Source organism: Oryctolagus cuniculus, chromosome 15 (assembly GCF_051225735.1).
Source record: "Oryctolagus cuniculus isolate XC-2025 breed Fujian yellow rabbit chromosome 15, ASM5122573v1, whole genome shotgun sequence".
Lineage (NCBI taxonomy): Eukaryota > Metazoa > Chordata > Mammalia > Lagomorpha > Leporidae > Oryctolagus > Oryctolagus cuniculus.
The window spans coordinates 5,804,660-5,819,774 of NC_142881.1; the positions used below are offsets into that span (position 1 = coordinate 5,804,660).

At 53.6% G+C, this 15,115-nt stretch overlaps 2 protein-coding genes across 11 annotated transcripts in view; one reads left to right on the plus strand and one right to left on the minus strand.

Annotated features, from left to right (window-relative positions):
- Nucleotides 1-3,311, plus strand: part of DHX32 (DEAH-box helicase 32 (putative)) — a 55,807-nt gene extending 52,496 nt beyond the window's left edge. For 3 of the 4 annotated variants that reach the window (XM_002721247.6, XM_017350760.4, XM_089313833.1), the window contains one exon: nucleotides 165-3,311. In XM_002721247.6, coding sequence (XP_002721293.3) covers nucleotides 165-327 — 163 coding nt within the window. In that variant the 3' untranslated portion in view covers nucleotides 328-3,311. The remainder of the gene's footprint in view (nucleotides 1-164) is intronic. The other variant, XR_007914499.3, reaches the window with a different exon arrangement.
- Nucleotides 418-15,073, minus strand: BCCIP (BRCA2 and CDKN1A interacting protein). Of its 7 annotated transcripts, none has more exons than XM_002721242.6 (7): nucleotides 14,885-15,073; nucleotides 9,816-9,890; nucleotides 9,100-9,180; nucleotides 4,294-4,383; nucleotides 3,522-3,709; nucleotides 1,829-2,003; nucleotides 418-858 (listed from the first exon to the last, which is right to left on the minus strand). In XM_002721242.6, exons 1-7 carry the CDS (start codon nucleotides 15,050-15,052, stop codon nucleotides 688-690), a joined length of 948 nt encoding a protein of 315 aa, XP_002721288.1. In that variant the 5' UTR covers nucleotides 15,053-15,073; the 3' UTR covers nucleotides 418-687. The 7 variants fall into 7 exon arrangements, with proteins under 7 accessions (XP_002721288.1, XP_069913176.2, XP_017206250.2 ...); XM_070057075.2 differs by having other exon boundaries at nucleotides 418-1,701; XM_017350761.4 differs by having other exon boundaries at nucleotides 4,207-4,383.
- Between the last annotated feature and the right edge of the window lie 42 nt (nucleotides 15,074-15,115).

Genomic DNA, 15,115 nt, shown 5'->3' on the forward strand with positions numbered 1-15,115 from the left:
GAAGTCTCTATTCTGGGGGGGCGGAGTGAGTTCTGCCAGTCGTAGCAGCAGGTGCTCCCTTCGGGGGAGTCTGGGAAGGGCTCAGGCCCAATGCTAGGTGTCCCTACGCCCACACGCCCTCCACCATCCCCACCCCCACTGATGGTTTTGTTTTGAACAAACAGATTCATGCAGCTGGCACCACAGTACTACTTCAGTAATCTGCCTCCTAGTGAGAGTAAGGATATTTTACAGCAAGTGATGGGTCGCCTGGCCCCGATCTCCACGATGAACAAGGAGGGTGAGAAGTGCCCCGAGAGCACCGAACAGCGATGCACGGTCCAGTGACTGCACCAAGCTCCACGCGCAAGGCCCCGGGGCGCCTGCCCCACGAGCACCACGCCCCGCAGGACGGTGCTGAAGGAGTAACGCCTGGTATGTGGTCTTAAAATAAAAATAGAGGAGTTTATTGAGTTCTTTAAATTACTATTCCATATTTTTCTTCTTATTGGAAAGGTTTTTAAGCATCCATTCACAATCTGACCCAAATTTTTAAAGATACAGATAGTGTAAATGTGTCCTAGACACATGGAACAGAACCCTACTTTTTGTAGAGGACTTCAAATAAAGTCACGAGTTTTCAGTAAACAGCCACTGCGTTTTCTGTCATTTTCCAAAGACGAGCCAGCCCTGTCCGTGGCAAATGGGTTAGACGGACAGATGTTCTTTCAGTTTATCCATGATCTCGTCCATCTTGTCGCCTGGAATCACCATCACAGTCCTCATGGGCTTCATGGGAACGTCATCGAAAGACCATCTGCCTCCCAGACAGGTGTCGCGGTCCTCCTGCACCGAGTAGCTGAACTTCAGGACTGCCTTCTAACCAGACAGATGACCGTGGGTTAAAATCGGGCAACCCAACGGCAAATCTCATCTAACCCACAACAAGTACTATGTTTGGCATGTGTTTCAGTAAGCCTGACAGTGAAAGGAAGCACAACTTGAACAAAGGAAAACTTGAATGGGTCACTCTGGCAGACATAAAGCGCTCAGCAGTGTTTAACCCACGGGCGGAACACGGCTGGAGCCGCCACTTAGAAGTGAAGCAGCAGCCAATGATGTTACTGTTACCACCCACTCACACTGTCACCAGTCCCAAGGCTTTCATTCTCAAAAGGGTCTGTGACAGACAAGAGAAAATAAAATGTTCAGCTCTGGTAATTAAGAAGAATCAGCCTTCAAACGCTGGTCTGTTCCCATCCCCCAGCTCTTCCTCCGCGTAAAGCTATCATGTGGATACGAAGGAAGTCTGCACAGCCGGCCATATCAAAACACCCGTTCTACAAGCGTGACATGAACCCGCACTGGCAGTCTCAACAGGGAGAAGTGACAGCGTCCAAGTCAGGAAAAGCCGCCCCCTCCGATCCGTGATGACTCAGAGGAACGCTCTGCACTCGGCCCTCCATCGCGGTAGGAGAAAGCGCAGCAGCAGGGCCCACGCGCACACACAGGGCGCGAGCAGCAGCTCCAGGCCAACGGCTGTGCCATCTCAGAGGACTTCCCTCATGGCCCACGTCCGCGAGCTGGGCTGACGTCTACCTCACAGCGCAAGGGCCCAGGCAGCACGGCAGACACACAATGCCCGGTGACCGCTAGCCGGCCAGCAGCTTTCCTCCTCCTCCCCCTTGGGGCCGTGTGAGGCGACGTGCCAGGAGCTGCCAGCTGCCAGGGACACGGAACAGAGAGAGGCTGTACTCGGGGGACTGACATAAGCAGGAGAATAAGAAACTGGATTATTGCTAAGAAAATTCTTATTTAAATCTAAACGGGTGAAACGGGATAGTCTTACCTCATAGAAAAATTCTTCCTCTGCGTTTGCAAACATTAACTCTTCTTTCTTTTGGCTGCTCCGTTTCTTCTTGGAACTGCCTTTTCCTGCTTCCACAAACGTCTTACTGATCAGCAAGTAGAAGCAGCACTTCCCGCACGGCTTACTGGTCTTGTGTGCCTCCGCGAGTTCTTTCCTACAAGACACAGAACACGCCGCTCTGTGTGAGGCGAAACCCACCCGAGCAGAGCACACAGCACTCGGCGCCGTCTAAGAAACCAGGGAGGCAGCTTTGCGGGGCTCTGCAGTGGCTTCCGGAACAGGCGTTCCGTCTGGGCACTGCTAAAGCAATGGCTGTGCTGGTGCAGCCGGTTACACTTCAGACTGAGGGCACCACGTCTGTAGTGAACAGCGTGAGGAAACCCGATTGTGCTCAGTTGTCGACACAAAACAGCTTACGGATGAGCCACAGGTCTGCTCGGCGTCACTGCTCCACCTGTGCAGAAGTCAAAAACGTCTCAGAACCTGAATGTCTCTGAAGCGGTGACCCTTACCTGGCACACAAAGGCGCACCTTATCCAGGTCAGGACAGGAGCCCGCGGCAGTGACTTAGGACTAGCCCAGAACTACTTCCTGACCTACTGCACAGACGGCGACAGCCTGAGTTCCAGAACAGTTCATGGAGTGACAGTGACGGCTTCACGTCCTGACAACTGCACAGCCCTGCGTGCCGGCGCCCCTCGACAGAAACGAGCTTGCTTTCCTAAAGGACTGGGGAAAGCACCCTCTGCGAAACCATGGCAAGGTGCGCTCCAGCTAACCAGAAACCAAAGCAAGAGGCAAAGGGCACTCAGGGCAGGACAAGTGCAGTCTCAGCGGCAGCTGAGGGTGGGAGGCCGCACACCGAGCCAGACCTCAGGGTCCCCGAGCGGGGCCCCTCCACAGGCACCGTGACGTCTGAGAAGGAACACTGCGTAAGGCCTGCGTCTGTACCGCATCTCTGTTTCAAAGGCAACTTCACTCAGCTAAAAGATTCCACAGCTCTTCTTGAAAATATCTCTGTAAACTTCTAACTCCGACATTAAAAAACAACCCCAAGGAGCCAGAAACACAGAATCAGAACTATGGCTTCATTGATTATAAAGCATACTAAGGAATCTGGGAATGTTACTGTTTTGTGACTGCTGTACTGTGTCAGATGTGAGTAAAAGTGTATGTGAAACCCGCCTACCTGGGGCAGGCATTTGGCACAGCAGCCGAGTTCCTGCCTGGGACAGGAGCCCCCATACTGGAGCCTCCACTTCCAATCCAGCTTCCTGCCACTGGGCACCTGGGAGGTGGCAAATGACCACTCGTGTCCTTGGGTTCTTGCTGTCCACCTGAGACACCCGTATTGAGTTCCAGACTCCTGGCTGTTGTGGGCATTCCTGGGTGGGGTGAACTAGTGGATGGAAGGGCTCTGTCTGACTTTCAAATAAAATGAAAATAAAAATTTGAAAAAAAATTTCAGCTACTTCAATACCATTTATTGTCAAAAATAATAAAAAACCTGATTACTGTGAATGTATGCACCTCACAAGATGTTTCCTCTACCCTCGTCAGGCCAAACTTAACCGAGGGTGGAGCTCACTATCACTCCATATTCCACGCACGTCCCAGGACTGGGCTCACGAGGGCAGGCTCCCGCTCAGAGGCATTTTGCAAAGGGTCTTACTGCAGCTGCTGGTGCATGGGCAGGGCGACCTGCGGGGGGACGTTCATGAGCCTCTCGCTCAGGAGGAAGCCCACGGGCTTGCTAGCATCCTGCAGGAGCGCGTCCAGCTGCTCCACCACACTCTTCTCACAGCTCTTCTCACAGCAGCTTAGAACCAGCTCTTTGATTTGCTCGGCACACGGGGTACCCTGGAAAGCAAAGAGACGGCAGCCCATCACTCAGGACAGACGTGAAGGTGAGCCCTCCTCCCGGCCTCACTGCTGAGGGTGGCTCGGCCCTAGCCTTTAGTGTCTGTGTCTTCAGTGCTGACGTTTAAGTACTTCTCCAAGTAACTACCCTGGTTAGTTAGCATCCCGCGGTCAGTGCCCACGAGAGGGTTACGGTGAACACTGACAGTGCAATGGCAATTCTAGTCTCAGACACGAGGAAGTAGCCAGACAGGTGACTTTCAAAGTGAAGACTGAAGTAGCTGCATCTTATTCTGGGAGGTGAGCTGCTCTACTTGAGTCAGTAATGGCCTCACTAAGGAGCCTCAACCGCAGCAGCGACAGACAGGCCCTTGCCGTCGGCAGACCAGCGACAGGACAAGTCCCGGACCAGGGGATGACCGTGATGTCTGGACAGAGCACCTTCCCATGAGAGCAGCAGTCACCAGACCTCCCAGGAACACACATCCCCCACTTACACTAGGGCACACGATACTTCCATCAAGCTGTAAATGAAAGTGGTTTTGGTCCACGTAATCATTCCAGTGCCTCTGGGTGAAACTGACCTTTCTCTCGGTTAAATTTAAAAGGCTTATGAAGCCGAAAATCTCATCTTCATCCATATCATCATCGCTGTCTTCTGAAATGTCTGTTTGCTATTTTAAAAAGAAAAATATTTAAATTTTATATTTATTTTATAGTTCAGTTTTATATTTAGAAAGAAGTGTAGTACCAAGTCTTAGAATCTAGGCCACATTTTTTTTTTTTACTTCTCAGAAGCTAAACACTGCTTTACTGCCGTCTTAGGAAAGCTCTGTATCCTAAACACCGTGTGACCTTCCTCATGCCCCTCCTTCCCACGACTCTGCCTCTGACCCTGGACCACCTCAACCTCTCTGAATTTCTTTATACTTGACTCTTAAGACACCTCCCTTTGCCAGATTCACAATATAGCATGACTCCAGAGAAGATAAAACTCATCAAATAAAGCAGTGAAACTTGTCTTCTAAATTAACTGGCTGGAGCCAACACGTTTGTTTCTCTGCTGGTCACAAAACTGTCCCACCAGGGCCAGCATCACGGCCAAGCAGGTTAAACTTCCACCTGTGATGCCGGCATCCCATATGAGCACTGGTTTGAGTCCCAGCTGCTCCACTTCCAATCCAGCTCCTTGCCAACATGCCTAGGAAAGCAGTGGAAGAAGGCGTGGGCCTTATGGCCATGTGGTGAGTGAATCAAGGGATGGAATATCTCTCCCTCTCTCTCTAACTCTGCCCTTCAAATAAATCTTTTTTAAAAAAACATCAAAAAACCTGTCCCACCTAAAACCCATGCTGATGAAGCGCTTGTCAGTCTGGTCTGTCAGTGAAACCGACAAGGCTTATACCCACCACGTGGGCAGCAGAGAAAACAGGAACACAAAGAAGGAAATGAGCTAAGAAAACTGAATTATTGGACACAGTGGTTAAAAACACTGTTTCTCATACTGGAGTACCTGGGTTCAACTCTTGGCTCTACTACGGATTCTAGCTGGAGCTAGAGAGGCAGCAGGTATTGGTCCAACTCGTAGGGTCCCTGCTGCCCATGTATGAGACCCAGCTCCCAGCTCCCAGCTCTGGTCTGGCTCAGATCCAGCAGACAAGAGCTATCTTCTGTCTCTCAATTTTGTAAAAGGCAGGATGGGTGGGTGCAGGTGGGGGAAGTGACCTGTTAAGATTTCTGCATCAGGACCAGTGTTGTGTGGCACTGCATCCCATATGGGCACTGGTTCAAGTCCCAGCTGCTCCATTTCCAATCCAGCTCCCTGCTAATGTGCATGGGAAAGCATCAGATGATTCAAGTATTTGGGACCCTGCTACCCACGTGGGAGACCCAGATGGAGTTCCAGGCTCCTGGCTTTGTCCTGGCCCAACCCAGAAGCTGAGGCCATTTGGGGAGTGAACCAGTGGATGGAAGATCTCTCACCCTCTCTCTCTAAGTCTACTTTAATAAGTAAAACTTTAAAAAAAAAAAAAAAGTGCCTATATCACATATCGGCATCCTGAGTTCAGCTCCCAACTCTGCTTCCTGACCCAGCTTCCTGCTCCTGCAGACCCTGGGAGGCAGCAGGTAATGTCCAAGTAATCCAGTTCTTGCCAGCTATGTGGGATGCATTCCACTGGGATGCCTCGGTGCACCGGCCACATTCTCTCCTTTGCCCATCTGCTTGTCCAGGACACGGCAGGGAGCCTGGCACACAGTGTACTGGGATACGTGCTCAATGAAAGAATGAGGCTGCTGCTTCTATACCAAAGGATGGCTGAGATCAACAACTGCCCCGAACGTCCTTGAACCTGTCCTGGTGGAAGGGACTGAACAAAGCTCCAGCCACACCCTGTATCATCAGTTATTGACTTAGGTACAGCCTGCAGTCCTCAGCAAGACAGGTGTCACAGGAACTCGGCTCAGAGAACAGGGTGGGTATCAGCCTCTTCAGGGGACAGGAAGTCAGCAATCAGAAGAGACCGGTTCTGCTTGAGAGGGGTGCAGGACCTAAGTTGATGACATCATTAAGAAGGAATTACAAGGCTTTAAAACCAATCAAAGGGGCATGCCTTTGGTGCAGCAACTGTCACTTAGAACACACACATCCTATTTTGGAATGCCTGGTTCAAGTCCCAGCTCTGTTTCCAATTCAGCTTCCTGCTAATGCACACCTTGGGAAAGAGGCAGATGACGGCTCAAGTACTTGGGTCCCTGCCACCCACAGGGACAACTTGGAAGGTGTTCCTGGCTCCTGGCTTCAGCTTGACCACCCCTGGCATTTGAGGAGTGAACCAGAAATAACAATACTAAAAGGCTACACAAAACATGAACCTGGTTGTTGGGGATCACCATTCCCTCCTGTTGTAACAGGAAATGGTGGGATGGCTCAGGTAAAGCCTCAAATGCCAGAAACCGTGTGCCAAGGTGAGAGAATTCTTAGGTTTAACAAAGCAAGATGAGAACAGAAGTAGAGAGAGAAGGTGACTCATGAGGCGCCAGCTTCACGAGAGGACCACCACACGTCTGCTCACGAAGGAGGAGGAGGCAGTTCAGAGAAAAAGCAGTGGATGAATCCGTTTTCCTTCTCCAAGATCAACCTGACAGTCTGCGGCCACCAGAGTACCTGCGGCCACCGCAGCAAAGCCTGGGCAGGGACGACAGACGAAAGGCCAGGCCAAGGACAGGGGACCCTCAGTGTCAAGGCCCGAGGCCCTGGACTTGTTAACATGGCTCAGGTGGTTAGCTGGGACACACTCCATGTCCCGTCCTGCAGGTCTGTCAGTCATCCAGGAAGCACCACACAGGGTGTGCCTTGGGTCCTTCCTCAGGTCACAATCACATCGCCACTCACCCGCCTCTGCCTGCCCCAGGAAATAACACCACCCGTCCTACCCCCCACCCTTCCTAAGCCTCTTCATTTTTCACACAGTGCTAGCCCGTAAGCACTCGGCAATTCACGACAGCCAGAACGTGGTGAAGCCTCTCCCCTTAGTCTCTAGCTTCTCCCTCCGACTCACCCACAAGCAACCTGCTGTTCTCCCTGACGCTTTGCTCTCTGCGACCCTAGGGACTTCCTGCTGAAGGGGAATCCAAACCCCCTCAATCCTAAAGGCTCCAGGAAAAGTCCTAGGATCAACACGCAGGTGTGGCTGTGGACGGAGAAGCCGTAACTGCAACTAGAGCTACCTGCGTGACTGGCACTCACTAGGCTGAGTCCCTGCCAGCTGACCAGCTCTCCGGGATGAAGCAGCTGCCTCTCGCTAGGAGCTGCGGTCGGCCTTTGTCTACTACAGCAGGCAGTCTACCAAAGGGAAGTGACCACAGGTTACGTTTCTCTGGTTTCTTTACACGTCCTGCCACAAGGTCACTAATGTCGTCAGAGCTCTGAGATGTGTCCATTCTGTTTAGTAACAAAGATGCTGGTGCCCCTAACATTCAGGGTCAGAATTTTAGTGGCATAAAAGATTAAAGTGTTTGAGGAACAACAGGAGAGGAGGCAGGAGCCGTGAGTAAGGTCACATTTCAGGAATTCTGGCTCTGAAGACACAGTGGGACTGCTGACGCTGAGGGCAGCCTGGAGCAGACAGGAGCTTCTGGTTTGTTTTTCACAATGGGACATAGAGCAGGGGTTAGGAACAAGAGAAGACATCAACAGTGCCAGCCACACATGGCTCACGCTTGCCATTGCCAGCCACTGCTCTGAGTGCTCAGCTCCTCTGCTTCACCGCCCAGCCCGCAAGCCCGGTGCTGGCGTCATCTGCAGAAACGGAAACCTTCCAGCGGTGGACTGCGTCTTCCAGACGGCCCAGAGCTCTGTCCTGCCCCCCCCCCCCCCGTTCTCTTCTGACAACGTGACCCACACTCCTCCCATCGAGTGGGGGCGCGGGGCCCTGGGCAGCTGTCTTCTGATCAAATGACTGGTGGCAATGACACCATCACACAATTCTAAGCACTTCCGCCTGGCTCTTTCAGGGTGCTTGCGCTTGGAACCCAGCGCTGCAGAGGGGCCCCCGTGGAGAGGAAGCCAGGCCCTGGCTCACCATCCAGGGTGGGCTCCCGACGGACAGCCAGCTACCTTGCTAGTCGAGTGAATCACGTGTCATCTTGGACGAGAATCCTCCAGCCCCGGCTGAGCCTCTCAAGCTCACGGGACACCGAACAGGAGCTGGATGAGTCACGCCCACTAAACCTCAGCCAGCCTCCAGTGCCCAGAGCTCTGATCCGACACGGGCCGTGCGGCAGCTCGTTACGCAGCAACGGGAGACTGGACAGGCCACCAGAGAGCAAGGACTCAATCCAGTCTCGTTTTGCTGGACTCTGAACCTGAAAACGACAACTCCCTCCTTCGAATGCCCCCCTCCGCTTAGCACGTTGCCCACCACTTCCCTCCGCCTCTCCAGTCACGCCTCCAGTCTCCTGCACTGGCTCTGTGCCGCATGTCACCCACCCGAGCCCTGGTGCTGTTACCAGGGTGCCTGCCCCCAGCCCACCCTGGGCACTCCCGGCCACTCCCCGACCTCATGGCCATCTATCTGCTGCCCAGTGCATCTCTTCCATACATCACAGGGCAGCTCGAACTCAAAAGGCAGGAATCCTCCTCCTCCTCCCCAGCTGCTGTCTCGGGTGCTCCAGCCCGGATTCCTTTTCCTCTCTCGGGTGCCAACCACACACTACGCCCCTCGTACTTCATCTCCCACGTGTCCTCTGAATCAGCCTGCTTCTCCCTCGCCATTGCCTTCCCTGCACTGCTGCAACGGCCTTCTTCCCAACGCAGTCACACTTGTGCCGACTGGAGCCGGACAGGACAGGGGACCGGGCACCAGCATCGACACAGCTGTCCTGCTCACCTTAATCACACTCCCAACATGGTTCTGCTGAATCAAGAGATCTGTTAGCTCTGCCGTGTTCACAGGAGCCTTTAGGAACAGCTGGAAGGGGAGAAAGTTACTTTCAATTAAGGTCAAAGCATCATTTCTAAAAAACTTAAAATCTCATGTTCAAATAAAAATAAGGAAATTGCAATGACTCCATCAAGGTGACCTAGAAAAGCAACCCCAGGAGGAAAAGAAATTCACAGGAGAGTGAACGCTGAAGGGAAGATTTCAAGAAAGAGGGTCCTGGGGGTGGTCCTGGAGGGTCAGAAAAGGGAAGGAGTAGGGGAGGGAGGAAGATGGACACAGACCGCGGCGTCGGGCAGAGGTCGGAGCGCCGAAGCCATGCCGTACAGGGGGAGGAGTCGACGGAGCAGCAAGCGCTGGACAGTGCCGATGGCCCACAGCTGTAACCAAGAACTGTTGTACCCACACGTGTGGGTGTGAACTACAGAGAACAGGACAGCCGCTCACACAACGAGCAGATGAGAGGAGGGACACAGGCTGTTTGAACACACTCATCGGGGGTCCGGGCGCAGAGGCAGAGGCAGGGGAGTCAGCCTGGGGAGGGGGACATTCCTCCTTCCAGGGAGGTGCACACAGGAACTCTGAGGATGCAGCCAGGCAGCATGCAGAATGGCCTGGCTTTTCTTAGATGAAGAAGTTTATGCGTAGTAAGAAAAAGACAATACCTGCTGCAGTAATTTCTTAATTCCGTCATAATCATTATCTGAGATGGAGTAAGCTTCAAAATCAATATTCACTTCCTGTAAATAATATACAAAACAGGTCACCACACATTTTTTAAAATGACATTATTTTAAAAAAGGCATTATTTTCTAATTTGCAGATTCTATTTGTTCTACAGAAGATACCAGAAAAAGGACGAGAAGACAACGCTACTTGAAGAGCTATGAATGCCTGGACTTCACACAGGCCCCACTGCCCATTCCACGTGCGCAGGTCAGAACGCACCTCACAGCAGCTCAGGAGGAACAGACACCCCGAGGGACTGGGTTTAAATGCTGAGCAAGTGTGGTCCCGACACAAGTGACAGCAGCTACTGACTGGACTGCAAAGAACAAGAGTTCCAGGAACTGCCTCGGGCGCAGCTCAGCCCACGGCTGGGCTACCCTTCACTCACTGAGCAAGCGCTCAAAGCACACACGTGGTGCCACTGTGTGGGCGCCCGGGATGAAATGGGAAGCATTTGAATGACCCTGCCCTCGTGAAGCTCATGGTTTAGTCAGGAAACAGGTTTCAGGGCACGTGGAAAGAACGTCAAGCTCCGCCATCCTCGCCCACTGTGAAAGAGGAACACGTGCCTCAACACTTAAACAGCAGGCCAGTTTGTCAGGGAAGGCTTTCCTAAAGCAGTGACGCCGAGCTGGGAACTGGCACAGGCAGAGGCCCCCGGCCAGAGCGCAGCAGTGGCCAAAGGCGGCCCAAAGGCAGGAGGGAGCGTGCTGAGTCCACAGGGCTAGGAGGAGGTTCGCAGCTGAGCTCCCCGAGAAATCTCTGCAAAACAACTGACTCAGGGAAAATTCACTGAGATGCACCACAAACAACTGTACTACTTCACGCCAACAAAACCCTGGATGCTTTCCAATGCTGCACACATCCGTCCGCCCTTGCGGACTCTCAATCGCGTCCTGGTGCGTGACACACCAGCCTGGGGCCCTGCTCCAACAGCACGGTCGGACACACCTCAGGTTCTCTGGATTTGGAATCTGGCTCTGAGCTGCAGGATGTCGGGAAGAAAGCAGACCTGGCTTTTGCCTTGCGGTCGTGTGTCTATTTAAGACGCTCCCTTGGCTGATCCACCTGCCAGAGCCTGGGCACCCCACCCAGCTCGCTTCAGATCCTGACTCTGAGGCAGACTCTGCCACACTGTGTGAAACCCAGGGCACTGGCTGGGGAAGCTCCACACAGGGTCAAACTCAACCAAATAACAAACTGTCATTATTCAATTTTTTAAGATTTATTGCTTATTTGAAACTCAGAGTCACAGAGAGAGAGGGAGAGAAGTCTTCCATCTGCTGGTTCACTTCCCAAATGGCCACCACAGCTGGGGCTGGGGCAGGCTGAAGCCATGAGCTTCATCTAGGTCTCCCACGTGGGTGCAGGGGCCCAGGCACTTGGGCCATCCTCTGTTGCTCTCCCAGGTGCACCAGCAGGGAGCTGGACTGGAAATGGAGCAGCCAGAACTTGAACCAGTGCCCACATGGGATGCCGGCACTACAGGCAGCAGCTTTATCTGCTACGCTGCAGTGCCAGCCCCAGTATTCAAGTCTTAAATGTACCTCTAAGAAATAAATTCTTCAAATAACGTTCTCCTCGCACTTCTTCCCTGTCAGGGTAGAAGCCTCGGCTCTCTGTCCTACACCGCTGTGGCATCCCGACTGCAGCAGACGCCCCATGGGTGAGCGTCCAGAACCCTGCCCCCGAGTAGGGGTCCTCCGAGGTGTTCCAGGGAGCAGCTCTGCAGAACACAGCACTGTCTCTCTCTCTCACACACACACACACACACACACACACACACGCTGCTGATGCGGAATCTACAAGACTATGGCATCTAGTCCTGCTCTTTTGAATAAAAATCTCTGTTGGTATTACTGACTGACTGCTGTAAGGAGAAACAAAGAAAAAACAAACACTCCTGTAGCAGCAGAGAAGAGCAGGGCAGAGAACCGTGGGGGGCGCTCAGCTTCCCGTCGCTCTCCTGGACAGGACCCCAGCTACTCCTTGGCCCTTTTCTCCTCCGGAGTTGTCCTCTGGGGCTTCCAGGAAGCATGGAAGTCCCAGCCCCAGGATCACAGAGACTAACTAAACACGCCTAGCCACTACTCCTTTCTGAGGTTCCCTAACACACCCTGCTGTCACTCGCCTGCTGCCCCCCTTGTCCTTTAAATCAGGCTCCTTAGGGCTTTAAATAACCACGCACAGTTCCTTATTTCCTCTATACTACAGATCAGAGGTGCAGCAGATCTCCAGTTTCTAAAGTAATTCTCATGGATTCTATACCAAGCAAATGAGCAAGCCTCCTTCAAATGAGAAAAAGGTCCACTGGGTGCACACGGGGACTGACTAGAAGTTTCTTCAGTCCAAAGTCATAGAGGTGAGACTGGTGTTGTGGTGCACCAGGTAAAGCCACCACCTGCGGTGCCGGCATCCATATTGGCACCAGTTTGAGTCCCAGCAGCTCCACTTCCAATCCAGCTCCCTGCTAATGCACCTTGGAAAAGCAGCGGAGGACGGCCCAAGTGCTTGGGCCCCTGCTACCCCTGTGAGGCCTGGATTTGACCTGGCCCAACCCCACCAGGCTATTGTGGCCATTTGGGGAATGAATCTACAGATGGAAGATCGATCAATCGATCGATCAATTGATCTCTCTCTCTCTCCCTCCCTCCCTCTCTCCCTCCGTCTGACTTTCAAATAAATAAATCAATCTTTAATAAAAAAAAAAAAGTCACACAGGCTTGGGTGTTTGGCACAGGGGCAGCTTGGGATGTCACACCCCATATTAGAGCACCTGAATTAAGTTCCGGCTTCAATTTCAATTCCAGCTTCCTGCTACTGTACACCCTGGAGACAGCAGGTAATGGCTCCCGTACCAGGGTCCCTGCCGCCCATGTGGGAAGCCCAGACTGACTTCCCAGCGCCTGGCTTTGACCTGGCTATTTTTGGGGAGTGAACCAGTGGACAGGAGATCTCTCTCTCTTTACTTTAAAATAATTAAGAAAAAAAAAAAAAAAGAATCATACATGTCAGGGATAAAAAAATCACAATGAGGGGCTGGCACTGGGGCGTAGCAGGTAAGGCCACCACGGCGGCGCCAGCATCCCATATGGGCGCTGGTTCAAGTCTCAGCTGCTCCTCTTCCAATCCAGCTCTCTGCTATGGCCTGGGAAAGCAGAAGATGGCCCAAGTGCTTGGTCCCCTGCACCTACATGGGAGACCCAGAAGACACTCCTGGCTCTTGGTTTTGGATCGGCCCAACTCTGGCCGTTGTGGGCATTTGGGGAGTGAACCAGTGAATGGAAAACCTCTCTCTCTGCCTCTGCCTCTCGGTAGCTCTGCCTTTCAAATAAATCTTAAAAAAAAAAAAAAAAAAATCACAATGAGAGCAGAGTTAGAATTATAAAGTCTTATAACATCCCCCACTCCAGATTACTGTCAACGTAAGTCATTCTTTCAAAAGTCGTCAATACACAATCAAATGCGCCTTGTTTCGTAAGTGCCCCGCAGACTGCACAAGCTGTTCTCCCGTAACCTGCCACGCAGCCCCGGCTGTAAAATGATGGCAGTCCCCGGCTTCATGGATGATGTGAGCGTTCAACGAGTTCACACAAAACACGGAGACCGGAGCAGCAGGCACTGCTGTGAGTACTACTGAGGGTAACTCCTCACCAGCAGAACTGATCAGGGCGTGTACGGAGTACATGAAAAAGCTCATGGATTTAAAGGGCTAGCTTATTTTCACGAACTTTCTGAAGCCCTCCTTGCAGGCATGGATTTCAAAATTTTTTTAAGATTTATTTATTTATTGAAAGTCAGAGTTGCACAGAGAGAGAAGGAGAGGCAGACAGAGAGAGAGAGAGAGAGAGAGATCTTCCATCCGCTGGTTCACTCCCCAGTTGGCTGCAACGGCCGTAGCTGGGCTAATCCGAAGCCAGGAGCCAGGAGCTTCTTCCAAGTCTCCCACGCGGGTGCAGGGGCCCAAGCACCTGGGCCATCTTCCACTGGTTTCCCAGGCCACAGCAGAGAGCTGGATCATAAGTGGAGCAGCCGGGTCTCGAACCGGCGCCCACGGGGGATGCAGGCACTGCGGGCAGCAGCTTTACCAGCTACATCACAGCGCTGGCCCGAATTTCAAAATTTTCTATCAAAATATATTTTAGTTCCAATTTTTAAAAATGTATTTATTTAAAAGACACAGAGAGAGAGAGAGAGAGAGAGAGGCAGAAACAGAGTCTTCCATCCCCAGATGGCCGCAGGGGCTGGGCTGCACCAGGCCCAGGACAGGAGCCCGGGGGCCGGGGTCCAGGCTCTCCGGACGCCCTCCGCGGCTCTCCCAGGCGCAGGGGAAGCCGAGCAGCCGGGCTGTCACCGCCGCCCGACCCGCTCCGCCCCGGCGCCGGCCCGGGTCCCACTTCCCGCGCCCTGACGCCGTTCCAAATCCGCCAGATTCGTCATCGCAGACTCCCAGTGCCTGTTTGGCATCTGTGATGGGTGCCAGCCACACGGATGTTTAATCCCAGACGGCCCCACGGACAATGCAGGAAGCACCCCAAGTTAGCAAAGCACAGCTCCCAGTGACGAACAACGGGGGCGGAGAGGAAGGGGCCGGGACCCACTCCCCAGGGCGCCCCTCACCCACGCCCCTCCCGGCTCCCACCCTCCGCGACCTCGTGCCCGTCCCGGCCTCCCGCCTGCTCCCACGCGCCCATCCCCGCCGCCTCTCCGTCCCTCGGCCGTGAGGACGCGCGGGGCACGGCCGGGCTCCCGCGCAGCCGGGACAGGACGGACTCCGAGGCCCCGCCGCCCCACCAGGCAGCGAACCATCCACAGCCCCCAGGGACGCTCACGGCGGGCATCCGGGCAGGAGCCGCCGGGTGGAGAAGGCTGCAGCCGCCGCCACACACCCTCGGGGACAGGGAGGCCGCCTCGCCGCGCGGCCCACACCACGGGCCCACGGCCTCGGTCGCCACAAAGTTCTCTCTCAGGTTTAAATCTAACCGGGGTAGCAGGTGCTTCTCACCTCGTCAACGATCTCGTCGTCCTCATCCTCTTCTTCGTCGCTGTCTTCCTCATCTTCGTCCTCATCCTCAACTTCATCTTCCTCCTCCTGCTCATGGCGCTGGACCGGGGCGCCAGGCGGCCGCGGGACCCCATTCCCGACTGCTCGCCGCTTGGACCTGGACGCCATGTTGCCCCCCCACCGATGCACACTGCGCCTGCGCACCTCCCTGTCCTTTGACCTTCCGGATTA